This window comes from Homalodisca vitripennis, chromosome 7 (assembly GCF_021130785.1).
Source record: "Homalodisca vitripennis isolate AUS2020 chromosome 7, UT_GWSS_2.1, whole genome shotgun sequence".
NCBI classification, from domain to species: domain Eukaryota; kingdom Metazoa; phylum Arthropoda; class Insecta; order Hemiptera; family Cicadellidae; genus Homalodisca; species Homalodisca vitripennis.
The window spans coordinates 89,460,036-89,485,688 of NC_060213.1; the positions used below are offsets into that span (position 1 = coordinate 89,460,036).

At 33.7% G+C, this 25,653-nt stretch overlaps 1 protein-coding gene across 1 annotated transcript in view; it reads right to left on the reverse strand.

Moving 5' to 3' along the window:
• The window catches only part of LOC124366044 (hemocyte protein-glutamine gamma-glutamyltransferase-like), a 70,710-nt gene extending 47,647 nt beyond the window's left edge, over nucleotides 1-23,063 (reverse strand). Inside the window, exons 1-2 of the mRNA XM_046822253.1 lie at nucleotides 22,930-23,063; nucleotides 19,706-19,824 (exon numbers count right to left, since the gene is read on the reverse strand). Coding sequence (XP_046678209.1) covers nucleotides 19,706-19,740 — 35 coding nt within the window. The 5' untranslated portion in view covers nucleotides 19,741-19,824; nucleotides 22,930-23,063. The remainder of the gene's footprint in view (nucleotides 1-19,705; nucleotides 19,825-22,929) is intronic.
• Nucleotides 23,064-25,653: the final 2,590 nt, after the last annotated feature.

Sequence of the window (25,653 nt, forward strand, 5' to 3'; positions counted from 1 at the left end):
GGAATTCCCAAATCTCCTTATCTCAAAACAAATAAGCAAATAAAACCTGCCCTCAGTCATAAATTCCAATAATGTTTCTAGAGTGGACAAGTGCGGTACTCAATCCGCTACTCGCTTTAAACATGACTGAGGTCGGAGGTACGGGAACTCCGGCGCGCGGTACTGTGTGTGTGCTCCCCTTGTAGTGTTCACGGTGTTTGTGTGCGTTAGTTATAGTGTGTGTCAATGCTAGTGTGTTTAAATTGTCCAATTAGGTTAAATATGTGTGTGCGCAACACCGTGCTCTGGTGCTCCTGTGAGGTTCATAGCCATTCATCGCCACTAACAAACGGAGAGAGAAACAGAAACTATAAATAACATTCTTAAAAAACTAATAAAAAATATGAAAACTAACATGTAATCAATTTATTTTTAAAGCTAGAGTATCAACGGTTGCAACAAAATCTAACACCAAGCATAAAATACAGATTATACCACCAATTAACGATTTACAATAAATATTTAACATATATAAATAACAATGTCAGAATAATTTATTTACTTCCAAAACTGTGCTCTCAAAGCTTTTAAACATCAGTGATTAACACTATGATATAATTCAAATAGACCAACAATATAATCTATAAATAGATAACGGAGTAACAATAAAATTATCAGAGAAAAAATAACAATGTTAACCACTAATTAACGATTTACAATAAATATTTAACATATACAGAAAGTAAACAATGGTCAGAATAACTTATTTACTTCCAAAACTGTGCTCTCAAAGCTTTGAATATCAGTGATTAACACTATGATATTAATTCAAATAGCCAACAATATAATCTATAAATAGGTAACGAGTAACAATAAAATTATCAGAGAAAAATAACAATGTTAACCACTAATTAACGATTTACAATAAATATTTAACATATACAGAGTAACAATGTCAGAATAACTTATTTACTTCCAAAACTGTGCTCTCAAAGCTTTGAATATCAGTGATTAACACTATGATATAATTCAAATAGCCAACAATATAATCTATAAATAGGTAACGAGTAACAATAAATTATCAGAGAAAATAACCATGTTAACCTCTAATTAACGATTTACAATAAATATTTAACATATACAGAAAGTAACAATGTCAGAATAACTTATTTACTTCTAAAAACTGTGCCCTCTCAAAGCTTTTAAATAACAGTAATTAACATTATGATATAATTCAAATAGCCAACAATATAATCTATAAATAGGTACCGAGTAACAATAAATTATCAGAGAAAATAACAATGTTAACCACTAATTAACGATTTACAATAAATATTTAACATATACAGAAAGTAACAATGTGAGAATAACTTATTTACTTCTAAAACTGTGCCCTCAAAGCTTTAAATAACAGTAATTAATTAACATTATGATATAATTTCAAATAGCCAGCAATATAATCTATAAATAGGTAACGAGTAACAATAAATTATCTGAGAAAATAACAATGTTAACCACTAATTAACGATTTACAATAAATATTTAAACATATACAGTAAGTAACAATGTTAGAATAACTCATTTACTTCTTAAACTGTGCCCTCAAAGCTTTAAATAACAGTGATTAACATTATGATATAACACAAATAGCCAACAATATAATCTATAAATAGATAACGAGTAACAATAAATTATCAGCGAAAATAACAATGTTACAATTAATATAACAATTCCGTTCAACTGCAGGCCCACGATACGCAGTGTTCAGTGTTTGTGTCACTTGTCATGTCATTCAGTGCTACCAGAGTGATGTCCACTGTGTATATATGCATATGGTATATATCCAATGTGTGTCAGTGAACCAGTATTTCACAGTGATCCAAAGCAAGTTGTCGGTGTTTCATCACTATTACGCCATTGCGGTTTTCTTTCTCAGGTAAATCTCAGTTTAATTACATTTCTAAGTTTAATAGCCATAGTTCAATACATTTTTTGTAAGTCTTTAAGTGTGGTATATTCTCAATTTCATCCGGCAATGCATGAAATAACTTTGGGACTATATAATTCGGCAATCTACGCCCGTACACGGTGTTGGGAATAGGTGTGACATATTTAATAACATTCCTTGTGTTAAATTTCCTTCTATACTTTTTTTTAAATTCCATATTGCCATAATATTTTGTCATGATATTTAACGTTGTACAAACCCTTTGGCGTTAGTTGTCCTGCATAACTGTACATATATTCTCTTATACCTAAGTTTGATGAAAGCCGTTACCAAACAGTGCCCTTAAACATTTTTTTTGAAGACCAGCTATTATATTTAAATGGCTTACTGCTGCTGTTCCCCACACAGATACACCATATCTTATATGTGACTCAATCAATGCTTTGGTATACTGATAGTTTTGCATTCTCACTAAGTTTATTTCTAAGTTTATGCATCATGGCAGTGCCGGGACATAGCTTTCTGTTCAATCTACTCACATGATCACTCCACGTTAATTTATTATCTACAATCAGACCTAGATATGATGTACTCTGAACCATGGCTATATTCTCACATTCACACAAGCTCTGCTCATGCAGGCACTTACAGCTATGATATTTAATACTTATATCAATATTAATTTTCATGTTCTTCGGACATATATGCATGGTGCTAGTCTTTTCTTTGTTAATAATAAGTCCTTTGTCATGACTTACACTTAGTGAACTTCTTAAATTCCTCCTGTAAAATATCTTGTACTCTCTGTAAGTTTTTATGCTGTGTCACCAATACCACATCATCTGCGTATGCTGCAAACGTTTCTAAAGCACGGTGCGTGAACGAAAAATTGATTCTTGTCTCGGTTAATAAATAATTTGACCGCGCCAATTTGCAATTCACCAACTAATTTAAGCTTTAGGAGCCCGAGGTCGAGGTGGACACCCCTCAAGGTGCAGAGACAGCCAGCTTTGATAGATGTTTTAGTTTAGAAAATATAATTTAATTCAATCTAATCCCCCCGGTTTTAAAACTATCGTGATCCTATTCAGACAGCAACTAAGGTGCACCACATTTATAAATGGTAATAGCAATGTTCTGTAAAAAAGCACCATAGTATAATTCTCCTAAAATTAACCAAATTAAGTCCTAAGAATTATTGGAAGGATCTCACCCATACGGCCACGGAGCCACCGGAACAACTGCGCTCGTCCTTTTGAGCGACTCTCCCCCGACCTTTGATAACCGGCGTCAGTAGCGCCCTCTATCATGCAAGACAACTATGCCTATCTGACCACCTGCTAACTAACTGTTGTGCCTTCGGCACATCCTCTCTCCCCCTTCCCCAAAGTTTTTTTTTTAATGTATATAATGTCTCCAACACCAACATTGTACGTCACACATTGAGGCACGTCTTTCCTAACCTAGCTTACTGGGATAAATGGATTGCTATAGAATTTCTAGTTCCCCCATTTCCTCACCACCGACACCAAACCTAATCTACTCACAAATTAATTATTGTGAGTTTCTCGATAACCTTGGAACAAGGCATACATGCATCCCTGCCTTTATGCAAAATATCTGTTTCCCCCCTTTGCACCCTACCACCGTATAGAGACAATCAGTCATTGGTTTGTCCCTTTGGAACCTCGTGTGAGTTTGTGTTATGTAAATGAAAACATCGAAAAGGATGAAATAAGGAGGAAGGTAATCTTTAAGCCATCAACATTGAAAAAATAGGTGTAGCATTTTTTTTTTTTTTTTTTTTTTTTTTTTTTTTTTTTTTTATTCTGCATATCCTCCTAACCCTCATGATGTGACGGCTACTTATTGAGCTCATTTCAACTCCTCCTACTCCTCGAGATGATTATTATCCTATTCCTTATATTCAAGTCAATAAATATCTTAATAATTAGATCAATGTTGACTGTATTTATATATTTACTCTGGTTCTAACTTATCACCTGGAAGATGTCACTCTATCTCAAATAGGAAAAAGGTAGGATTTTAAAGGTTGGCAGTTTTGTGAGTAATTATGTTGTTTCATATTTTCTTTTTTTTTTACTGTTCCAAATGAGACTCTGACTGGTCTCACACGATCAGTGGGTGCCACTAACCTATACTCGTAGGAGGGAAAGGGAGCGCCCTCCTCTCCCCCAAGCGGTCATCGTAAAAACAATTCCCAGTCACAAAATATTGATGGTGAGGAAACGTACTCCATTCCCTAAAGACGTGCCTGCTTAGAAATGAGGAGAAACTAAAAGACCCTACACCAAAACCAACTAATTAAAATTAACCTACTTACACTAACGAAGTGAATGTCACGTTACAATTTCCCAAGTACTGTAGAAAAGGTTTTCCCATCTCCGCTCCATTTTGCAAACTCCTTACGTAGAGTTTGTGAAAAATCTGACTCGGTTGGAACGGCAACATGTCCGACTTATTGGCGATGCTCTATGACAAACTCACCCACCTAACACTCTTTCATTATTGATCTATCATATTTGTATACAACTCTCATTTTATTTATATTTCTATATGAAATAATACAAGACAGATTTCATATCACAACATTCTACTTTCTTTCCTATCACTTCCGTAGTAAAAATTCGACTCTGAACTAATATTAATGTGAATATTTGTTTGTGTAATGAATGTCAGTGTTATGAGGGTGCGCTAGGGATCTCCTCGTCCAACCATCTGTTTGAAATGTAAATAATAAAAAACAAAAATTATTTGGTAGCATATGCTCTTTTCTTCACATAAAAAAAGGATAGCCAGATTTGGATAACCCTCCCTCGTATATGTGTGTGTGTGTTTCCAACCATCTCTCAACGCAGTCAGCATCAAAACGCAGAAGTGATCAAGGCTTCGCAAACCCAGATCTTAGTGACAACTGCGTCGAAAAAGCCTCCCGCATTGAGGACGATCTGTAGTTGATGTATATTTTCAAATGTAAGTGTATTCTTAATATATAGTATCACAAAGTCTCTCTTTGGCACCTTGAGGGACCATCCCTGCCTCTCAAGCTAAACTGGTTATATTTATAGTATTAACTGATTTATTTAAATTTTACCTGAAAATGGCTTTAATTGCGAGATATGGGCATTTCTCACGAATTTCTTACTTTTAGGGTCGCTTAGGGAAACTGTCACCGGAGACGTGAAACGTGTAATAATAAGGGCCGGGACCACAACGGGTTTAGTTTAGCCCGATATGTTCTTCGCCGCCTGACTAATATTGATCAACCGGTACATTACCGTGTCACCAACCTTGAAGGCAGCAGGTTTCCTGTTGATATTGTACCTTGAGGCTATCTTTTGATGAGCAATTTTAAGGTTTTTCAAAAGCCTGGGCCCAACGCGCGCCTCGATATTAGTTTGATTATTATCTAACTGCAACAAATCATCTAAATTCCAAATATTCTCCAAGTGATTTCTAATGCTGTATCCCCAAAAACAGTTTGGCAGGTGAAAATCCAGTGCTAGCATGTTCAGCAGAGTTAAAACGCGATTTGAAATAAATGTAAATTACGGTCCCATTCTGAATGGTCCTTTTGATGAAAAACCCGGAGAGCTACCTTAATATTTTTGTTAACTCTCTCGGCATGTGATGGCTGCGGATAATAAACCGTTGTTCGTACGTGCTGTATCCCGAGTGATCGGCACATGCCCTGGAAACATTTCTGACCTAAAACAACTACCATGATCGGAAACAATCGATTTTGGGAATCCAAAGTACGTGAAAACTCCCTTTTCCATTAAGCTGACGGCTGTCTTAGCAGTACAGTTTCTTGCGGGAAGGCATTATACAATATTTGGAAAAGCCTTCTACCCACCGTTAAAAGCCATTTGTTCCCTCTTTTTGAACGTGGGAGTGGTCCTATGAAATCGATAAATATTACGTTCAAAAGGTACAGAGTAGACTTCGGACGCAAGATGACCCACACGCGTGTTTTGAGCCTGTTTACAACGCTGACATTCCACGCAAGATTTCACCATACCCGTAATACGCTGACGCAGCTGATCGCCATGAAAATACTTGGATACTCTAGACCATGTTTTTGAAAATCCCCAAATGAGCAGACGTTGGCGAGCAGTGATAAACTTTAAATAGCATTGGAATCAATTTTTCCGGAATTTACAATACGAGGTCGTGTATGATTAGGTGCTCGATACATTTAAATTCCGTCACGAAGAAAATAAGTTAGGTGGTGGCGTACGACTTTGAAACCTGCCGTATTATGCCATTAATGTTTTAAGTCGTCCCTTTGATGCTCCTTAACATCCTTAAATGCTTCGGGTATCCCATACAAAAGAAATACCGAATGTGAGGTGATTGCTCTTTTGAAGTAGATGGAATTATCTGTTCATCATTTTTTATGTTCAAATATTCTTGATAAGCAATCCGCCACAACATTGTCCATGCCTTTAATGTGATGCACCGTAAATTTAAATGCATTTATGAATGTAACCCATCGTGCAATTTTGCCAATTTGTCTAGGATGATTTAATAACCAGCTGAGTGCACTATTGTCTGTATAAAGATCGAATTCCGAATGTTCTAGATAAGGTCGAAATTTGTTAAGGGCAAAATACTACCGCGAGAGCTTCTAATTCAAAGGTACTATAATGTCGCTCATGTTGATTTAGTGGTCGGCTTGCAAATGCTATTGGGGCCAAACTACCCTCAATAACGCTGAGACAATACGGCTCCTAGGGCTGAACCTGATGCGTCTGTTTGCAGCGTAAACGGTATGTCAAAAATTAGGTAGTCTCAACACTGCCCCAGATGTTAATCGCTGTTTCAATGTGTTAAAAGCTACTTTTTTGCTGTGGACCCCAAACAAAGTTAACCCCTTTTTTCTTCAATTCATTTAATGGTTGAGGCGATGCTAGAAAAATCTTTAATGTATCTTGCATAAAAGGAGCACATACCTAAGAATCTACTTAATTGCTTTAAATTTTTGGGTTCTGGGTAGTTTTCTATGGGCTCAATTCTTTCATTACTAATGGAAACTTTATTTGGCTGAAAAAAACGTGTCCCAAAAATTCAATTTTTTGAGTGGCCAATACCATTTTGTCTGGGCTAACAGTGAGTCCCGCCTCTCGCAAACGATCCAAAACCAGTTTTTATGTGCTTTAAATGATCCTCAAATGTATCACTGTAGATTAAAATATCGTCAAAATATGTGAACACAAAACTGAAACTTTAAGTCGCCAAGCACCTTATTTAATAAATTCGCCAGAACCATGCTCCCCCCGATGCTAAACCGAAAGGAACATAATTCCATTCAAACTGTCCCGTACTTGTCACGAGGCGGTATATTTTTTTGAAGCCTCCTGTAAGGGAATCTGATTATATGCGTTCACTAAATCCATGGTAGAATACCAAGAAGATTTTCCGAGGTACTGGAAGGCGCTTTCAATAGTAGGCATAGGTGTTGATTCTAATTCAATTATTTTGTTAATTCCCCGGTAATTTACTACTAATCTTTGCGAACCGTTCTTTTTTGGAACTAAAAAAGCTGGACTGCTGTATGGTGAATTTGATGGTCTAATTACACCCTGTTCAAGTAACGATTTTACGTGTTTTTCTACCAACATTTGCTTCGGAGGCGCATACTGATAGGGTCTAGTCCTTACCAACTGATTTGACGTTACTCTAATGTTGTACTCAATTAATTTTGTCCTTCCTAGTGTCTTGGTAATCGTATTTGGGTAGCTACTGATTATATGTTTTCAATTCATTTATCTGAGACTGATTAAGAGATTCACCAAAACTTGGTCCTTTAGGGTTCGAATTGTCCACGACCTTGGCATCCAAATTTGCTAAAACCAATGAGGTATTAAAATTAAATGTCACTGTTTTCCTTACCGTGTTTATAATCATACCCGAAGCTTGCATAAAGTTAAACCCTAAAATAATTGAAACAGGCAATTCTTCGGCTACTAAAAAAGGAAAGGTCCATGAACAGTAATTTATTTTGAAATGAATATAACTCTCATCTATGAAATTTATCGGCTGGCCATTTGCGACGATACCGGTACAATCTGTGGGCTTTATTCCTTTCAGAACACCCTTTTCGTTGCTCAACTGTTTTAGCGCACTGGCACTTATTATGGTTCTAGAATGAACCTGTGTCAAGGAGACCGAATAAGGTAACTCTCCCAAATTGCATTGGAATATACATCAAGTCTGACTTGGGAAACCCCAGTTTTTAAAGGCATTGGCAGGTCTTACCACGGACAAAGCTTTAAAGGGGGCGTAGGGCCTGCCTACCAACGTCCCCTTGAGTTGTTTAAATTATTATTTTCCCGATAATTATGAGAACTTCCACCAGTATTGCCTCCACGACCACTCCAAGGTACTCGCCTGTCTGTTGCTTTGCTGACCCACCGGAGTGCCTGCAATCTCTCTTCGTGTAGGATTGGGTGTGTGAGTAAGTTCTTCTCGTGCTATTATTTACCTCTGCAACCACATGATTTGGGCGACCCGAGTACTGGGCACTTGTTCCTGTATCACTGGGTCCGGCGTTATTATCCGCCCCCCCCGTCTGTGTTGTAACCATCCCCTGTTACCGGAGCTACCATTACGGCCCGAAAGATTACCATATCTACTGTCCCGAGGCCAGTTTGAGTTATATGACTCACTACTTTTTCTATACGGGTACAAGGTGTAGTTTGCATTAGGCCGAGTAGGGGTTTGCTGAAACATTAAATTCCCTAATACCATCGATAGTGGAAACCCATTTCTATCAAATTCTGTAGGTGTGACGGAGTAGGCAGTCCCGCAAAACAAGCTCGTGTATCAGGCAAAATTCCTCCCATTATTGTTTCAAAAAATATCATGATCCTCGGCTTCCGGAGTTAAGATAGCACACATAGCTCGGATATCATCTACAAAAACGGTAAACCGCTCTTGTTGGCGTTGAGTCCTGTACACATGCCGACTTATTGCCTCCCGAAGTAATCTTCCAGGGAAGAATGCTCTTATGATTAATTTTCTAAGCTGTGGCCAGTCTAATTTTTGAGTTACCGCTTCGTGAAAAATGTTTCGCAGACGCCCTTCAGTTTTGGGTAAAATATTCAAAATTACGCTTTGATCTGAAGTTATCTTCAAATTAAAGATTTGGAAGATTTGCGAAAGAAATTTAAGTATTTTATGCGGATCTCCACCGGAATTATAAGGTAAGGCGGCAACAACATCCCTCAAAACTGAACTTGAACCATCCTGACTATACGGTGGAGGATTTAATGCCGTAGCTAGGTTCCTATTAAAACTGTCCGCTGTCTGCTTTATAACTTCCATTGTTGATTGTTGCAGCTGAAGAATCAAAGACATTGGGTCTTCTAACGCGGGCGTTGGATGATTTTGTTGGCACTGCAATACCATTAACCGAGGGTTTCTGTTGATTCGATTCCTTATCATCATTTTGATTTTCTGTAAGACCGTTATTTTTAATACTACCTGGGGTTTCCCGCTCGTTTACGTCCACATTTACTTTGGTAACATCAGACCGTTCCTCTTCGAAATTGTTTCCAGATATTAAGTTAAGTCCCATACCGTCATTGATTCGGCTACTAGACGGAACCCACTCCGAATCAATTTTCTTTTGCGATTTTACAAAATCCGATAGCGCAGCCCTCAATCTGCCGGACCGTACCACTAGCTAATTTGAATTTATCACACTGTATCTTGAGTTGATCCCTATCAAGTTTGTAAATCCAATTCAGACTTTCATCCGAAATTTGGATATCTTCGTCAGACGACATATTAATATCCAAGCACACAGATTCCCAAAACAAGTAATACTATAGATCAAATAGCAGTAACAATAATATGATAGTTGCGGATGGCCTACCCCTGAGCTCAATACAGGACGATTCTACCGGGCAAAGTTGTATGTGACATTTTGTTTAACTCTCTAAGGCCTCCCTAATTATTTGAAAAAGAACCGCGTTATCCCTGCCCATTCAAATGTAATAAATCTGGTTTCCCATTAAAATATTGCAATTCAAAATATTTTAGGTTGCCTGTCCCCCTAGTATAGCCCTGAGTTAACCACAGGATTAATGTCGACTAATCGTATTTCATGACTTTTGAATGTGGACAAGTATGAGTTGAAACTGTTAATTGCGTTCAGGTGCAAACTATCCAGATTTAATTCTAGGGGATAAAGGCACTTTCATTAAGAGGATTTTTAGACGGACTATATTTAATTCTTATTAGCCTGATAAGCGATCGGTATTGATCTCTTAAACTGTTGCATAGCTTTGTTTTGCAGAATATCGTTTGTGCCTATTGAAACTAAAAATAACTTGATTATTCGGAATTATTGTTTGATTTATCTTAATGTTTTTTTTTAAGATTAGAAACTGTGAAACCTCCCATGGTAATAATAGGACAGATATTAATTTCTAAGGAATGTGGGAAATTCATAAGCCGTTTTAAGTGAGAGTCGCCAAGTAAAAAACACATTCATTATTTTTTTATATTAAAATAGTATGGTATTCAAGGTAAAGTTTGAAAATTAGTGTAAGATTTAATTATACGTAGTTTATAACTGGTGCCAAACTATTACAATTAAAAATCCAGTATGTACAGTAAAGATTTATGGACACCTAGAATTGTTTGTTCAAAAATTGTTTTATAGAGGACCTTTATTTATTTAAGCGAAACCTCTTATCCGGGTCATATGATACTCACTTCAATCAAACGCAATAAAAATTACACAACTATAAAAACTTTCTTATGGTATTTATTAATGCTGTTTCAGAACTTAATATTAATTTATTAATTAAGTTCAGGTTATTGATCAAGTTACTATTAATTACTATTAAATTAAAATTGGTGATTTTACTATTTATGAATTTCTTACAACAATTGTTAAACACGTGTAATGCTAAGCATCTAATATAATATGTTGTATTTTGTGAATGAAAAACCCTAGTTCACTATCACTAACCAAGGGACTGTGTTATCAGTCAATCAGCTGAGCTCTAGTGATAAGGTTTGAGGTCACAGCCCTTTTCCTCGGTTGATAGTTTCGATTATTTTATTTATTCCTTACACATGTATTTATATGTGAACCTTAATTTACACCCTATGTATTAAACACTGCAGTAGTTCCCATGTACCTATTTGTAACACATGAAATTTAATTTAGAAGAGGAAAATTCATGTTATTACTCACCACCATATAATTTTAAGATATATATTCTAAAATTTAATACAATATATACAATGTATTAAAACAATTTCTGTATGGTATGAGCAATAATGTAAGTTAGAATTTTAATGAATTGACTTTTTAACCAACATCCTCTAATAAACACTACATTTCCAACCAATAAGTCTTTAATTTAAGAGTACTTAATTAATTACTGAAATCAAGTAAAAAAATGTTACTTTTATAATTACCTTTTACCCTAGGGGTTAATAAGTTATTATTTAAGACTTTAAGTTTGACTGCGAACAATAAATATTAGGTGGACCTCTCAAGTAATGAAAATATAAAGTGAGAATATTGTACTATTGTACCTCTTAACTAATATTCAAAATAAACAAATCCTGATCCTGCATATAATCCTTCTAATTAATATCTTAATATTATCTTATTTAAACAGAATTTTAAATAACAGTTATTTATGTTGAAATCAAGTATGACATGCTAATTTCCCTTCATGGTAATGTTTTCCCTTCCTAAACAATTTTCTCTCTCCCGTTTAATAATATTAAATATTTTCCATCTAATATAAAACTAACATGCTCCAATTTAGACTTATAAATTAATAAATTTTCCAACTTATTCGATTCAATAATCCAGGTACAATTCGAATACTATGCAACATGCTATGATCCCATTTCTTTGTTTTAGTTATTAATGAAACACCCTTTATTTAATTAAACTTTACACTATAAATACCCAAATCGGCCAATTCAATCTTTTGTTAAACGCTAAGGATACCGGAAAGACGTACAAACGGACAGACCAAATTACTTTCTAATTCATGATAACTAACAGGCTAATCACAAATTTCATGCCCGATCAGGTCTGCCGATTGAACCCGTTTCCTCCTGCATGAACCCACGAGGCTTGCCATCCTACACTAGTGAATTTAGAACATTACAATGAATTAAATGATAATGCAAAATAATATTAATTTACCTTATTTAATTTTTAAAACAAAAATCTATCACAGACTGATCAACACCTTGAGGTTATCGGCTCTGCTACATCTGCAACGTTTCTAAGCACGTGCGTGAACGAAAAATTGATTCTTGTCTCGGTTAATAAATAATTTGACCGCGCCAATTTGCAATTCACCAACTAATTTAAGCTTTAAGGAGCCCGAGGTCGAGGTGGACACCCCTCAAGGTGCAGAGACAGCCAGCTTTGATAGATGTTTTAGTTTAGAAAATATAATTTAATTCAATCTAATCCCCCCGGTTTTAAAACTATCGTGATCCTATTCAGACAGCAACTAAGGTGCACCACATTTATAAATGGTAATAGCATGTTCTGTAAAAAAGCACCATAGTATAATTCTCCTAAAATTAACCAAATTTAAGTCCTAAGAATTATTGGAAGGATCTCACCCATACGGCCACGGAGCCACCGGAACAACTGCGCTCGTCTTTTGAGCGACTCTCCCCGACCTTTGATAACCGGCGTCAGTAGCGCCCTCTATCATGCAAGACAACTATGCCTATCTGACCACCTGCTAACTAACTGTTGTGCCTTCGGCACAATGCAAAAATCTCACACATTGTAATTTTATTCAATATTTCGTTTAGATAAATTATTAAACAGAGCTGGTCCGATCTGGCTTCCCTGAGGCACCCCATATTTTGTATTCTTCTCTTCACTCAGCACGCCTACTGCTTTAAAACGACAAAGCTTCTGTCCTTAAGATAGCTTGTGAACCATCTGAGGTAGGGACCCCTTACTCCTATTTTGTACAGAGAAGCTACGATATGACTGCATTCTATAGTTTCGAAGGCCTTAGAAAAATCTATAAATAAGCATAAGCTATGAAGTCTGTTATCCATTCCATAATTCAATACGTTTACAAACTCCTCCAATGCTTGAAACAGTAACTGCGCTTTTTCCGGAAACCAAATTGCCTATCATTTAGTATATTATTCTCTGATAGATATTTATTCAAGCTATTTAGGACATATTTCTCCAGTATCTTCTCTATATAGAGGGCAGTATAGCGATAGGTCTATAATTTCTAAACTCATTCTTGGATTTATTCTTATAGATCGGTCGGATTACAGATTTTTTTAGGCAGTTTGGAAAATCACCTTGAGAAATTGAAGTGTTAATAAGCGTTGCTAAGGGTTCAGCTATTTTCCCCATTTACTATTTTCAAATCTTTCATTCGTATGTTGTCTATACCTGGGGATTTGTCAGGGTTCATATTTTTAATTAAAGCCATGATCTTTTCAGGTGTCGCTTTTGGTATATAAAAATTATGTCTTAGCTCTTCGTTGGTCTCATTTCTAGTGGAAATATTTTCTACATCTACACATACCCACAGAAATGCATTTAGATTATCCACTCCTTCAACATAGTATTGAGCAAAACCATTTACAATCTCAATTATACTCAAGGTTTTACACATGCCTATTTCAATAGCTTTATCTACATTCCCTTTTTTGTTTCTGCCGAGTAAAAGGTTAATGTTTTCTTCCCATACTTTCCTTGTGTTATTTTTGTTTCTTTCAAATATATTTTTATAGTAGGCATTTTTTTTTTTCTTTTTTAATCATATTGTTCAATCTATTTCTTAATCGTTTATATATAAATCTCTATGTCTATGGTTTGAGGGTCCCCTTTCCATAATCTAAATATTCGATCTCTTTCCTTTAGTAAATTTAGGAGTTTCTTGATTCATCCAATGTTTAATAGGCCATTTACTACGAGCTTGACTCACCGTTCTCTGTCTCTCCCACTTTTCCTGTCTATTGTAATCGTGCTTTCCTCATAAATCTTTGCAAATTTCTTAATAAGTTTATCAAATCCTTCATTCACAGTATTTATACCCGTCCACTGTCCATTGTTTCCTCCTCCAGCCTTATCCTTACTTGTCTATCATTTAGCCTTATAATTTTTCCATTCTCTGTGTCTCCCTCTCTTCCTCCAGATAGTTCTATCCTGGCCACTACCGGGTAATGATCAGAGATCTTTACTTTTACTACGCCCGTATATATTCTTTCCACAGGTCTTTTCCAGCGAGTAATAAAATATGATCGATGCATGATCTTACTAAACTTCCTACCCTTATTTCTTCCCTTGTATTAGTCCCATATGCCTCTGTCTAGGCCTAGGTCTGCTAGTACGCTTCATATTCTAAGGTATTTAAATCATTGCTAGTCATTGTAGTATTAACATTTACATCTCCTATCAGAATCATATTTTTATGAATTTTAATAGCAGTCAGGGCCATATTAAACTCTTGTGTGGCCAGCTGGAGGGAAAAACCGCTAGATGATGTGGGTGGTCTATAAACTGCGTTTGTAGTGCTACTTTGTAGTTATCTCTCGACCCTATCAGCTCCAAATCGACTGTGATATGTTCATAAGTGCTAATGTTATCCAGTGTAATGAGTGAAAAGTTAAGAGTGTTTGCATTAATAAACATTGCCAGTCCCCCTCCCCCCTTGTTCTCTCTTAATTTACTTACTCTAGTATAACCTGGGATATTGAATAGGGCTAGCTCGTGTTCGTCGCAAGAAACCTCTGCCAATACTAGCACGTCAAACTTTATTTTACCTGTCACCAAATGCAAAATTAAAGTATCCCCAGTGCTTTATTAATGACCTAATGTTTAGGTAGACTATGTCAAGACTGTGAACTTTCCTATTTACTGTGGTATACCACTCATCAAAATTGTTATAACTATTGACTAATAAACGTTCATCAGTTAAATCCACATCCATGAAAGATTTGAGCAAACAACAATAAAAATAACAGAATAAATATATAACACAGTAGCCTACACAACAATAAACAACAAGACCCAAAATTATAACACCCTAACTGTAACAGACAATGAAAAAATCTCAACCAAAACATAACAAAGGCTAATATATACCATATGTAGGATTATCCCCATGACTCTGATCAGCCAAACAATACCCAACAACAAACAGTAACAAATTCAAACCATGAACACAGAAACACAAACAATTAAAGCAATTAATACCTGCAAAAAAACTAATATTTAATGAGAAGAAAAGGAACATAAAACAATAAATTAAAGAACGATTACTGTACCATTACCGGCAAAAAAAGTGTAAATTTCAGATATTAGGCCTACTATAGGCCCAGCAACACTGATGTTAGGCCTACACACAATTTTGCTGAGGTCATTCCAAGATTTGATAACCAATACATCTTTGTCATTTTCCCCTTTTTTTGCCAGTATTCGCCCGCCAGTATTTAGTGCCTAGATTTACGATTTGGACAAAAACTGTCTCTTTGTCAAGCCTATTTTCTCATCACGTGACTTGATACCTAAATGTTAAGGTGAAATAACTTACTTATACGAAGAATATTTTTTTAAACTTTTCTTATATTAAACATTGTATAGTAATTGTTCCCATAAGAAAAGGCAACTAACAGATTAAATCTAGCGTGGGGTCGGTACCTTCGTTAACAAGTCTAAACAAAATGTCAGTGCACTTATTATATCGCTTCTTATTACCTTTACAATTTAATTTAAGGTTTAACCACCACTAAAGTCATTGCATACAAAAAGTTGGTTTTAATTTTAAATTTGTAATACTTTCTAGGATAGTTTACAAAATGTAATTTGTACAAACTTTTTCAACCGTGTACTCCTTGGATGGGGAATTTGGTTTCTTTTGCGAATTACTGAATCGAATTAAAACCATTATACGATTTCGTGCGGTCAGTATATGAATGTGTGGTTGATTAAAGTAGCCTTACTTATATAAGACAGGAGTACGCCACAACACGTGTCGTATGACAGACTTCACTCCGACCGGATGAAAAACTTGAAACCCAAAGTGTTACTATATCACATCATAAAATATTATATAACTGTGGTTATTTTAGTTTCAAATTTATTTATCCTACAATTTCTTGTTACTATCATAATTATCAATGTGAGATAGTCCACTAACGCTTAGCCAAATCTCTTGGGAAAACATGCACCATCATCAACTTCATATCGATTATATAGAAATGAAGCTTAAAGTAAAGTTTTTAGTTTTCAAGATTTCATGTGAAAAAAAAACAGTTAGATATTACATTTTCGAGCCACTCGATTGCTTGAACTCAGCCAAAAGATACTCCTGGTGTTACAAGTGCTTGGAATTACGATTTGCACGTAGCCTACCATCTAATCGGCTGACTACAGCTGAACAGTGTGCTGCTTGGAACTTACAATTAATATTAAGCTTTAATGAAGTGAGTGATAAAAATAATCGGCTTTTATTTAACATATATTTTTCTGATCATACAACTGTATGCCAACTATATGTTTGATATTTTAATATTTTCATTGGCGTAGTGAAAGGGAGTTAGAAAAATTTAATTTCTGTTTGATTGTCTGTCTGCCTATTTGTATATCTGTTCACAAGATATCTTAAAAATAAACTGACATTTAGACCAATTGTTTTAATTATATAGTCAAAACTCAATTTAATGTTAATGCATGTCACTCCGTCGGATTTGGCTGGCAGTAGCAAATATTATTTAACATTGATCTTATGGGTAACCAAATTAGCATCGAAAAAGTACTGGAGTAATCATACATGTAAACTCATACTACAATAAGTGTGACATTTTTACTACAACTCATATTTTTAAGTGTGTGTATTTTTACACCTACACGCGTAATAATGTCAATTAATACATACAATAATGTCGATTACTACAAATTTTGTTAGTAAATGTTTAAAACGGCGAATGAAATTTGAATATGTCAGATGTCTACCATTTCATCTCCTATGTCAGATGGGAATATTACAGTTCTTAAGTCACAGTCTTTGTTTTAGTGACGGAAGTGACATATATCATTTTAATTTAAAACTTTTCTCTTTGATTTTAATTTTCTGTCCAATCCGATCAGTCATGTTTGTGTATTTAAAGTTCAGTATTAATAGCACAATATTTCTATCCTACAACTAAATCATTACATAATATGATGAAATTACTGTTGATAGCAGTGTAGTATCAGAAAAAAGTTGCTAAAATTTCAAACCAATTAATATATTACTAACTTAAAACAACGTATACACCTAAATAAAGCAATATTTAGTTTTTTATAATATTTATAATGTGGTTATGACTGTAATTATAATAAAGCTGCTTTTAATACTCGTATAATAAGGCAAGACTATCAGTCTATACTTCAACAGATAAAATAAGCGAAATTGGATCAAGTTTTCCTTGTATGAATTGAAAAGACAAAGGCAAACAGTTGTAAAATTAGTGAAGTTCGTTAGGAATCGTCACAGAAAGTAAGTTTTGCATAACAATGAGAATTGGAGAAGTTCGCGTCTGGTGGAAAACCAACCACTGATTTGTACAATCTATAACTTTCCCTTTTCTCTGAACATATTAAACTGTACAAAACTTATTACTGAGCTATATTTTATTACTATTTTATTTTGATACTTTTTATTACGGTTAGGGTAAGGAATGGTTTTTACTGTGCATACTCCCATAAAGAATGTATTCTATTTATACAGGATTAATGAAAATTAATGAAAGACCACCTGTTAACATTGTAATAGCTCACACTAGAAAATATATACTGTTCACACTTTTATTTAAATTTGAGACGTACTTTATAGGCATAATTAATAGTTCGTTGCAAAACCAAAATGGGGAGTTTTGGGAAAACTAATACATGTTGAATAATAAGCCCCATTGAGTGACCCCTCATTAGAAGATACCTATACAATAAAATTAAAAAAGCATACTAAAGTTCTCTATTTTACCCTAGCATATAATGGCGGCTAATTTAAATATTTAGAGCTCAGGATTAACAATTTACAACGTAGGCATAAATAATCTTTTGGAGCAGCTAAAGGTATACTTTAACCACTACTCAGACTTTTCATTTTTAAGGTGTTTAAAATGGAAAAATCAAAGGAAAATATTTGTTTAAATATGAAACAAATAGTTAGGAGAATTATTTGAAATTTATAAATTCACGAGTGTTACATTCCACAATCCTCAAATTAGGGACATTTTACAGTGTAATAAGTTGTTTTTACTAGTCTTATTATCTTTTCTTCAATGCCATCAGTGCCTGGCTATACTGACTCGAGTCCCTTTGCTCTATACATTTATCATTGAGTTAAGTGAACGTGGAACGTTTTTACATCGTTAATGATACATGATCATACGTTCAAGTGAGATATTTTTTTAATAAAACATTTCCCGATAGCAAACCTATATTGAAATCTTTCGTATAAAAAGAAAAAATGTTGAAGAAACAAGGTCATCGAATAATCGGCCTAAATTTGGAACACTTAGATCAGTAAGAACAGAAGACAATTTTCTGGAGGAGTTGATTTCTGGTGTTGAAAACCCACATGTGTCATCTACTACTCTGTAAAGAAAAGTGAGGATATCTCAGGAATCCGTTCGTAAGATTTTACATGAAAATCAACACAGGACATTCAACTCTAATCTTTTACACAAGCTGAACTTTGATAAAGTCAATTGAAGAATACAGTATTGTGAAGAAATTATTTGTAAACTATATAACCAGACAGCTTAAAATGATATTACATTTAGTGACGGAGCAGCCGTCATGTTTAACGGGAAGTTTCATAGACACAAATATCGTCTTTGGCGTGAAGTCTATTCTAACTCTGAGTGAGAACTGAATTAACGTTTAGTTAGGTGTGATGAGAAAAAGAGTTATTTGACCATTCTTTATGAAAGAGAACCTTTCTAGTAGTGATATGTGGTTAAATAACCTACAAGAACAAATCTTTTCAGTAATTCCAGACATCGCGAGGTGATTTTGAACAAGTTTAGTTCCAATAGGTCTGAGCACCTCTACATTATAGCCGGCAAGTCCCCACTACTACTCTATACAGGGTGTTTGAAAAGTATGAGTACGGCTTAATATTTTAAAAACCATAGGAGATAACATCCATAAACTTTGCACAGTGTCATATGGTTATGTAAACTATTTTTTCTTGGTATTACCAATGACATACCAACCATGGGGGGACGGCCCACAGAGGAAAACATGGAAATCTTAAATTGAAGCATGGGTCGAGTGATACCTCATTTGAAAGAGCTCACTTAGTAGAGTTGAATGTCGCAAACCGCATCTTAAAAGGTTTATCCAATCAGAAATGGCGGGTTGTTTTAGGTACACATTGTAAAGTACATTATGCGCAGCCATTTCTGACTGGATCGTCGTATTCTGATGCGGTTGGCGGCGTTTTCACTCTACTAACCAATGTGTTTTCACTAATTTTTTTTAATTAGCAAATTATATCATAAATTTATAACACAATAAATAAAACTAAAAAACATCGGTAAAGACCTCCTTTTTTTATCGCATTACTACTAAAATTGAATGTTGTTTAGCCCTAGTTTCCTCTATTTTATATTGAGTACCTAGTAATTGTGTCAAAATTCCTGAAACTTTAAACTCGCTTATTCGATGAATAACTATATCAAACTTATGTAGTTCCTATGCTTGCTTAAACAAAGTTTTGTTTAACTTACTCGTTAGAAGACCTCCCGAGATTTAGACCATACATCCCTTGAGTAGAGCACTGGTTCCTATCTCAGCCTGAGTCCTCAGCGAGGATGCAGCAATAGGTTTTATCTGCGGTGGAGTCAATCTAACAAAATACAAGAGATAGTAAATAAATAGGCTGAGGATTGAATTAGTTAAATATGTCTTGCTGTATGTCATAATGTTTGGATAAATCCTTTTTAATATCAATAATATTAGTAATTTAATGAGTTCTTAAATTTTACCAGAACACACTAGTTTTTATAGTATTAAGTATAGGAACTTACCCATTCAATTCCCCAGGTATACTTGTAGGGGAATATAAATACGTTACGTTTACCGTCGTATAATACTGAATATTGACTAACTGTATACCCCATTTTGAGCTAGTACGTATGCTCTTTAACTACCTGTTAGTGTTTATATAATGCCAATTGATCGCTAAATTAAAACGATGAATATGTATGAATTTAGATATCGTGACTGACTAACAGACTGACAGACTGGCTTAGAAACGCTCTGCAAAAACCATTAAAGTAGAGACAGGAAATTCCAGATTTATGTTGTGCCCTACAACCTCTCAGGGTTAAAGGCTCCGTCCCACTGGCCCTTAACATTTCTGAAATTCCAATTGGAAAAGCATTGTAGCAAACACATTTTATTAAGTAAAAAAAAAAAAAAAAAAAAAAAAAAAATAGTAAATGTAATCCACTATTTTATGAAATCATTATATAGTAATTTGAAAAAAAAACAATCATATGTTTATGTAATTTAACCAAAATTTCTTTACACATTTATAGTCCTGAAAGCATACAGTAAGCTTAAAAGGAACAACACTTCTCATTTAAATTGTTTCTGTAATGTGAGAACAGATGTTATTCAGATAATAAATCAGTAATTCTTACCAAAATATAGTTATTACAGTAGATTTTAACATAATATTAAGTTTGCAGTGCCTGATCAAAGTTTGTAGTATAACGATGGTATCAAAGACAAAGTTACTATCTCACGTTTGAAAAATATTTAAAGATCCATATTAGTTGCATTTTTCGACAGAAGTTGGTGTTTCAGACTTGCGTATGTATGTTTTCTTTACCGGGGCTTAACTTCAAACTCATCAAAAGCGTCCAAAATGTGTTTTTTTTAACCAGAAGAACACGTTTTAAAAGTCTCAAACAATACCTATTAGAAGTTGTGCTTAACGTCCTAATATTTTAACCATAAATATTTAAAAAAACGTGCATAATATACACCTCCATCTTTACGTAAATTACGTAGAATCCAATACTTATTACATCATATTTAATTTGTTAACTGAAAACTGAGATAATGTACTTTACAAGTCCTTGACACTAACATGAAAAATTTAATTGTTACTGAAATCGTTGTATATATTCAATTAAATATAATAAAGTATTGTTTTAAAATTCATGTTATTTCACGGATACTTAAAAACAGTTTCACCGTCCGTCTTTAGGGCTTCATTCTTAAACTTATATCTGAATGGATCAAGAAATTGGAGTATATTTTGGCGACTACCCCTTATATCTGGAGTTTTTTTTTAATTTCATAAAAAATATATGTCTTTTCATAAAAAATTAAAGTTATCTTCTTTGGGAACTATCAGCGTAAATCTAAAATAAATAAAAAATACAAGATGTTTAAAGAAGTTTTGATACTTACATACCTAAATGTAAGTGGAATTTTGCTACTCTACTGTTTATATTTCAGGCACCACACCACACTATGAAGGAAAGTTATATGCCGAGGAGTAGTTTTTAAATATTTTGTATTTTATAACATAAAAAGGATTTGTTTTATAAGTAATACACGTTCTTTTTCCAAACAAAATTACAATTAATTTAACCAATAAAAATTGCTAATAATACGGCTATATCTCAAAATAAATACTTTTACATGGTATTTTATATCCTAGTTTACTCTCTAAACGGAAATCGTAAATTTTGTCTTATGAATTAATTCAGAGTATCCATACCATCATCGATGTCCAGAAATATGATTTCCTGTATTTTAAATTTAATAAGCAAACAGCAACGACGAAACGTATTAAAAAACTATTAGATAAACATAAGCAACCATTTTATACAAGAATATAAACATTACTCATTTTAATAGATTTATATACATAAATTTTGAAAATCAGAAAAGACGGTATTATAATATTTTAATGTATTACTTCCAAAACGTAAACTCTCCTTCAGTATAGGTTTGGAACTACGGCTTATGCTATAAATCCCTCCCTCTCCTGTTAATGTTTTTATACTCTTCACTTCTAACTGGCCACTATACATTGACTTAAGGAGACATCCTGTGAAAATTGTATAGCAAATCTTATTGAAGCATGGTTTATATTAAATGTTTTTGGAGATCTTGCATAGACAAAAAGGGTGATATAAAATAATGCAACTTTATAGAATATAACGGTACTTAAAAAAATAGTTCATGTAATTTATAAATCATTTTCATTAAAACGGTAACCTACAAAATAAAAGTTAAGTAATATTAAAAAAAAATTATTTGCCATAAATTGACTCTCCACAAACAATGAGATATTATGTCCAGAGATTCAGACCCCTCCCTCTAAAAGTGTTAAATATTAATACTTATATTTTTGTGGCTCATACTTTACTAATTTCACATTACACTACGAATGGGATTTCACCAAATTATACAGGTTATTAGGTTACAAAGACCGTCAAGTATAAATATTTTAGCTAAAAACTTTAAATAAGTATTGTCCAGAACTAAATTTTATTTTGTAATATATTAAGTTATGCTTGCATGGAAATTTAGAAAACTATGTAGAATGGTAGTATTTCTTCTTATATTTAGGACCTTTATGAACTTTTCACTGAACTTCTCCTTAAGGACGTCAATCGCAAATCGTAAGAAACTTAGTTTTGTAAATCATAAATTGAAATAACGATTTTTTTCCATGGAACTAACTTTGGGTAAAAGTCAATTTTGCATGGTCAAATGAGGTTTTACCTATATAATTAAAACTAAATAGTTAAAATTATGACAGGAAAAAAACTGTACTAAAAGTCGTTACTATTTGAGAGTAAAAATTACAGATAGAAATACGACTACGTGTATTTAGCGTTTGCCTCCAATAAAGTATTCATCTTCCTGTCATAGTGTGAAACAATTATAACCAGATAATTTTCTGAGTTATTATATCTACACTTACCTGTCAACTGTAACAGGATGCTAACGTCTCTGGCGACAGTAGGTCGTGAACTAGTCCGATCTCATATAATAACGTATCTTCGTAGTTCGGTTTGTACCACTTCCCCTGATCAGGTCGACCGCGGAGTGTGTGTTGTTTCCGGCAGTAACAGGAAGTGGCCGATCTCCTGTATTGCGCAAAGTGGAACGGCTTACCGATAAAGATTAGCTATAATCAACAGAAGTGAATGTGGTTTTCTTTACAGTTGTAAAACTGAAATATATAATTAATCTAACAATAAAAGCCATGAATTATCATATACTAGTTTTTGGTACTACAAGACTAGTTAATAGCACACGAAGAAGGATGGTTCCCATAGTATTTTTGTGAATGACGAGTAATTTAACAAAGATTATTTTCAAATTTTAAAGCATTAATATTTTCTTTCTAGATTATTTTAAAATTGATAAACATTAGCTTTTTTATCCAGTAAAAGCTTGAGTTTCTTCGTATTGTGAGTTGCTTTCCTATAATTTAATTGGTAAATAATTGTGTGATAGTTACTTGTGTATAGCTGAAATAAGTATCCCAATATTTTAATATAATTGAAAATGGTTTATCACTATAATAATTATTATTACCATACGCAATTTGAAAAACTAAATAACAGTTTTAGGAAGGCCGATTACATTTCCAATCTTTTTAATTTGCGAGTGCTGTCTGAGCGATGCCTATTACTGTAAACATGGCTGCAAAATATAATTTGTGTATTTCTGCTCACACGATATTTAAAGAACGAACTGAGTTGTTAACTTAAGTGAAACTTAATTTCTATATTTATTAAAGGCAAAGCGGAGTTCGTTCGTGGGTAACAATGATAGCAATGACAATATTGCAGAATAAATAATTGTGTAAACAACCTGAGCACAATCATATGAAGCCTCAGCAAATCCTCTAAACCAAAACGTGTTGTGGATTTATTCCTATCTTATTTAATAGACAAAGAGATTTTTAGATACATATTTTATAATATCATTAAATACGAATTAGTGTAATATACGCTAAATAAAGTAATAAAATATAGTAGTAGTAAACAATAATGGTAATAAAATAAATATATGTATAACCATTTAAAAAAGTTTGGATATGGAATTTTCCACCGATGAATACAAAAAACATTGACTTCTTACATCATTTGAATTAATTTGGTAAGATTTTCTCTTTTAATGTGTAAAATTAAACACAGCAACTCAAATATCCCAAGATACATTCAATTGTGTAGCAGCTACAAGATTATTGTAGATGTACGTTACAGTTTGTAAGACAAGTCATTTAACGGACTCTAACACGCCTGAATCCAACTCAAATTAAATTTATGTCCTATCTAGCTTAAATAATAGTATTAACGATTTTAGTAGCTATATACAGTAACAACCCATTATAATGTATTTTACCAGTGACTTGAAATGTGTTAACGCTGCTTGATAAGTACGACTGTCACACTTTTTAGCACAATTGGTAGACTGAAAATGTGGCCTAAAGGATGCCTTATATTATGAACAATCCTCCGTTTCTCAAAACAGGGTTTATGTTTATGTGTGTGTGTGTGTGTGTGTGTGTGTTGTGTGTGTGTGTGTGTGTGTGTGTGTGTGTGTGTGTGTGTGTGTGTGTGTGTGTGTGTGTGTGTGTGTGTGTGTGTGTGTGTGTGTGTAAGTGTGAAAAAATATCACGTTTGTAATTTTTATTTCATATTAATAAATAAAAAAATAAATTAATAAATAAAAATTATTCCAATGGCTAAAAATATGATGTTTACTTTTTAATCGAGTTCAATTAAATATTTTCTCTTTTTCAGTAAATGTTGTAGTTTGATTTACAAAAGAGTACAAAGAGTCCACTACGTTCAGTATTGTGGAATGAACATCTGAAAAAATGTTGCATTTTTAAGACAATTAAGAAATTATTTGATTATGATCATTTTTTATACTGTACCTAATCAAAAACGATAGTAACATGACATAGCACATATATTTATGAAATATTCCACATAATATTATTTAAATCTTTCACCTAACAAGCGAATAAGATTTTATAGTAAAGAATGCAAATATGTACTTTTGTTATAACAAGAGAGGAGGGTTTTATCATATATAGTAACTATTACAACTAGCTTTGTTACTGTTGTTTATCTCTCGCCATAAAAATGTTTCCAATCCACAGGAAAGATAATATAGTAACACATATTTTATATCTTTTAATTTTAGACTATATGCCAATAATATCTGAAGTAAACGTTACAATAAGACCTACATATTTTATATTAAATTCCTGAAAGCCGTAAAAGGGCCGTAACGATCGGGTGACACTTTGTAAGGTCGATAATGTGATGAAACTCTACTGTCGAGGACTCTTAAGGGCCCTGAAGGGATGACATTCTCTTGAAGGGAAAGTGTAATATTTAACCTCCTCAATGCTTGCCGATAAACGCGCTCGTAAACAGGTAATGAACTAATGAGGCGAAGTATACTTTATTACCTTTAATATTCAATTGTGTTTGTTACTGGTTATTGATTCTTTTACTTTCAAATATTTTATAAACATGGTGTATGTTACTTAATAATAAAAGTGATCTATAAAAATGCTTAGGATCCATATATTCGTCGCAAATGGTAACTAAAATGTTGTCCGTAGTCCGTAGTAGAATCACGGAAGTGTGGTGTTGACTGTTAATTGTAATAATATGAG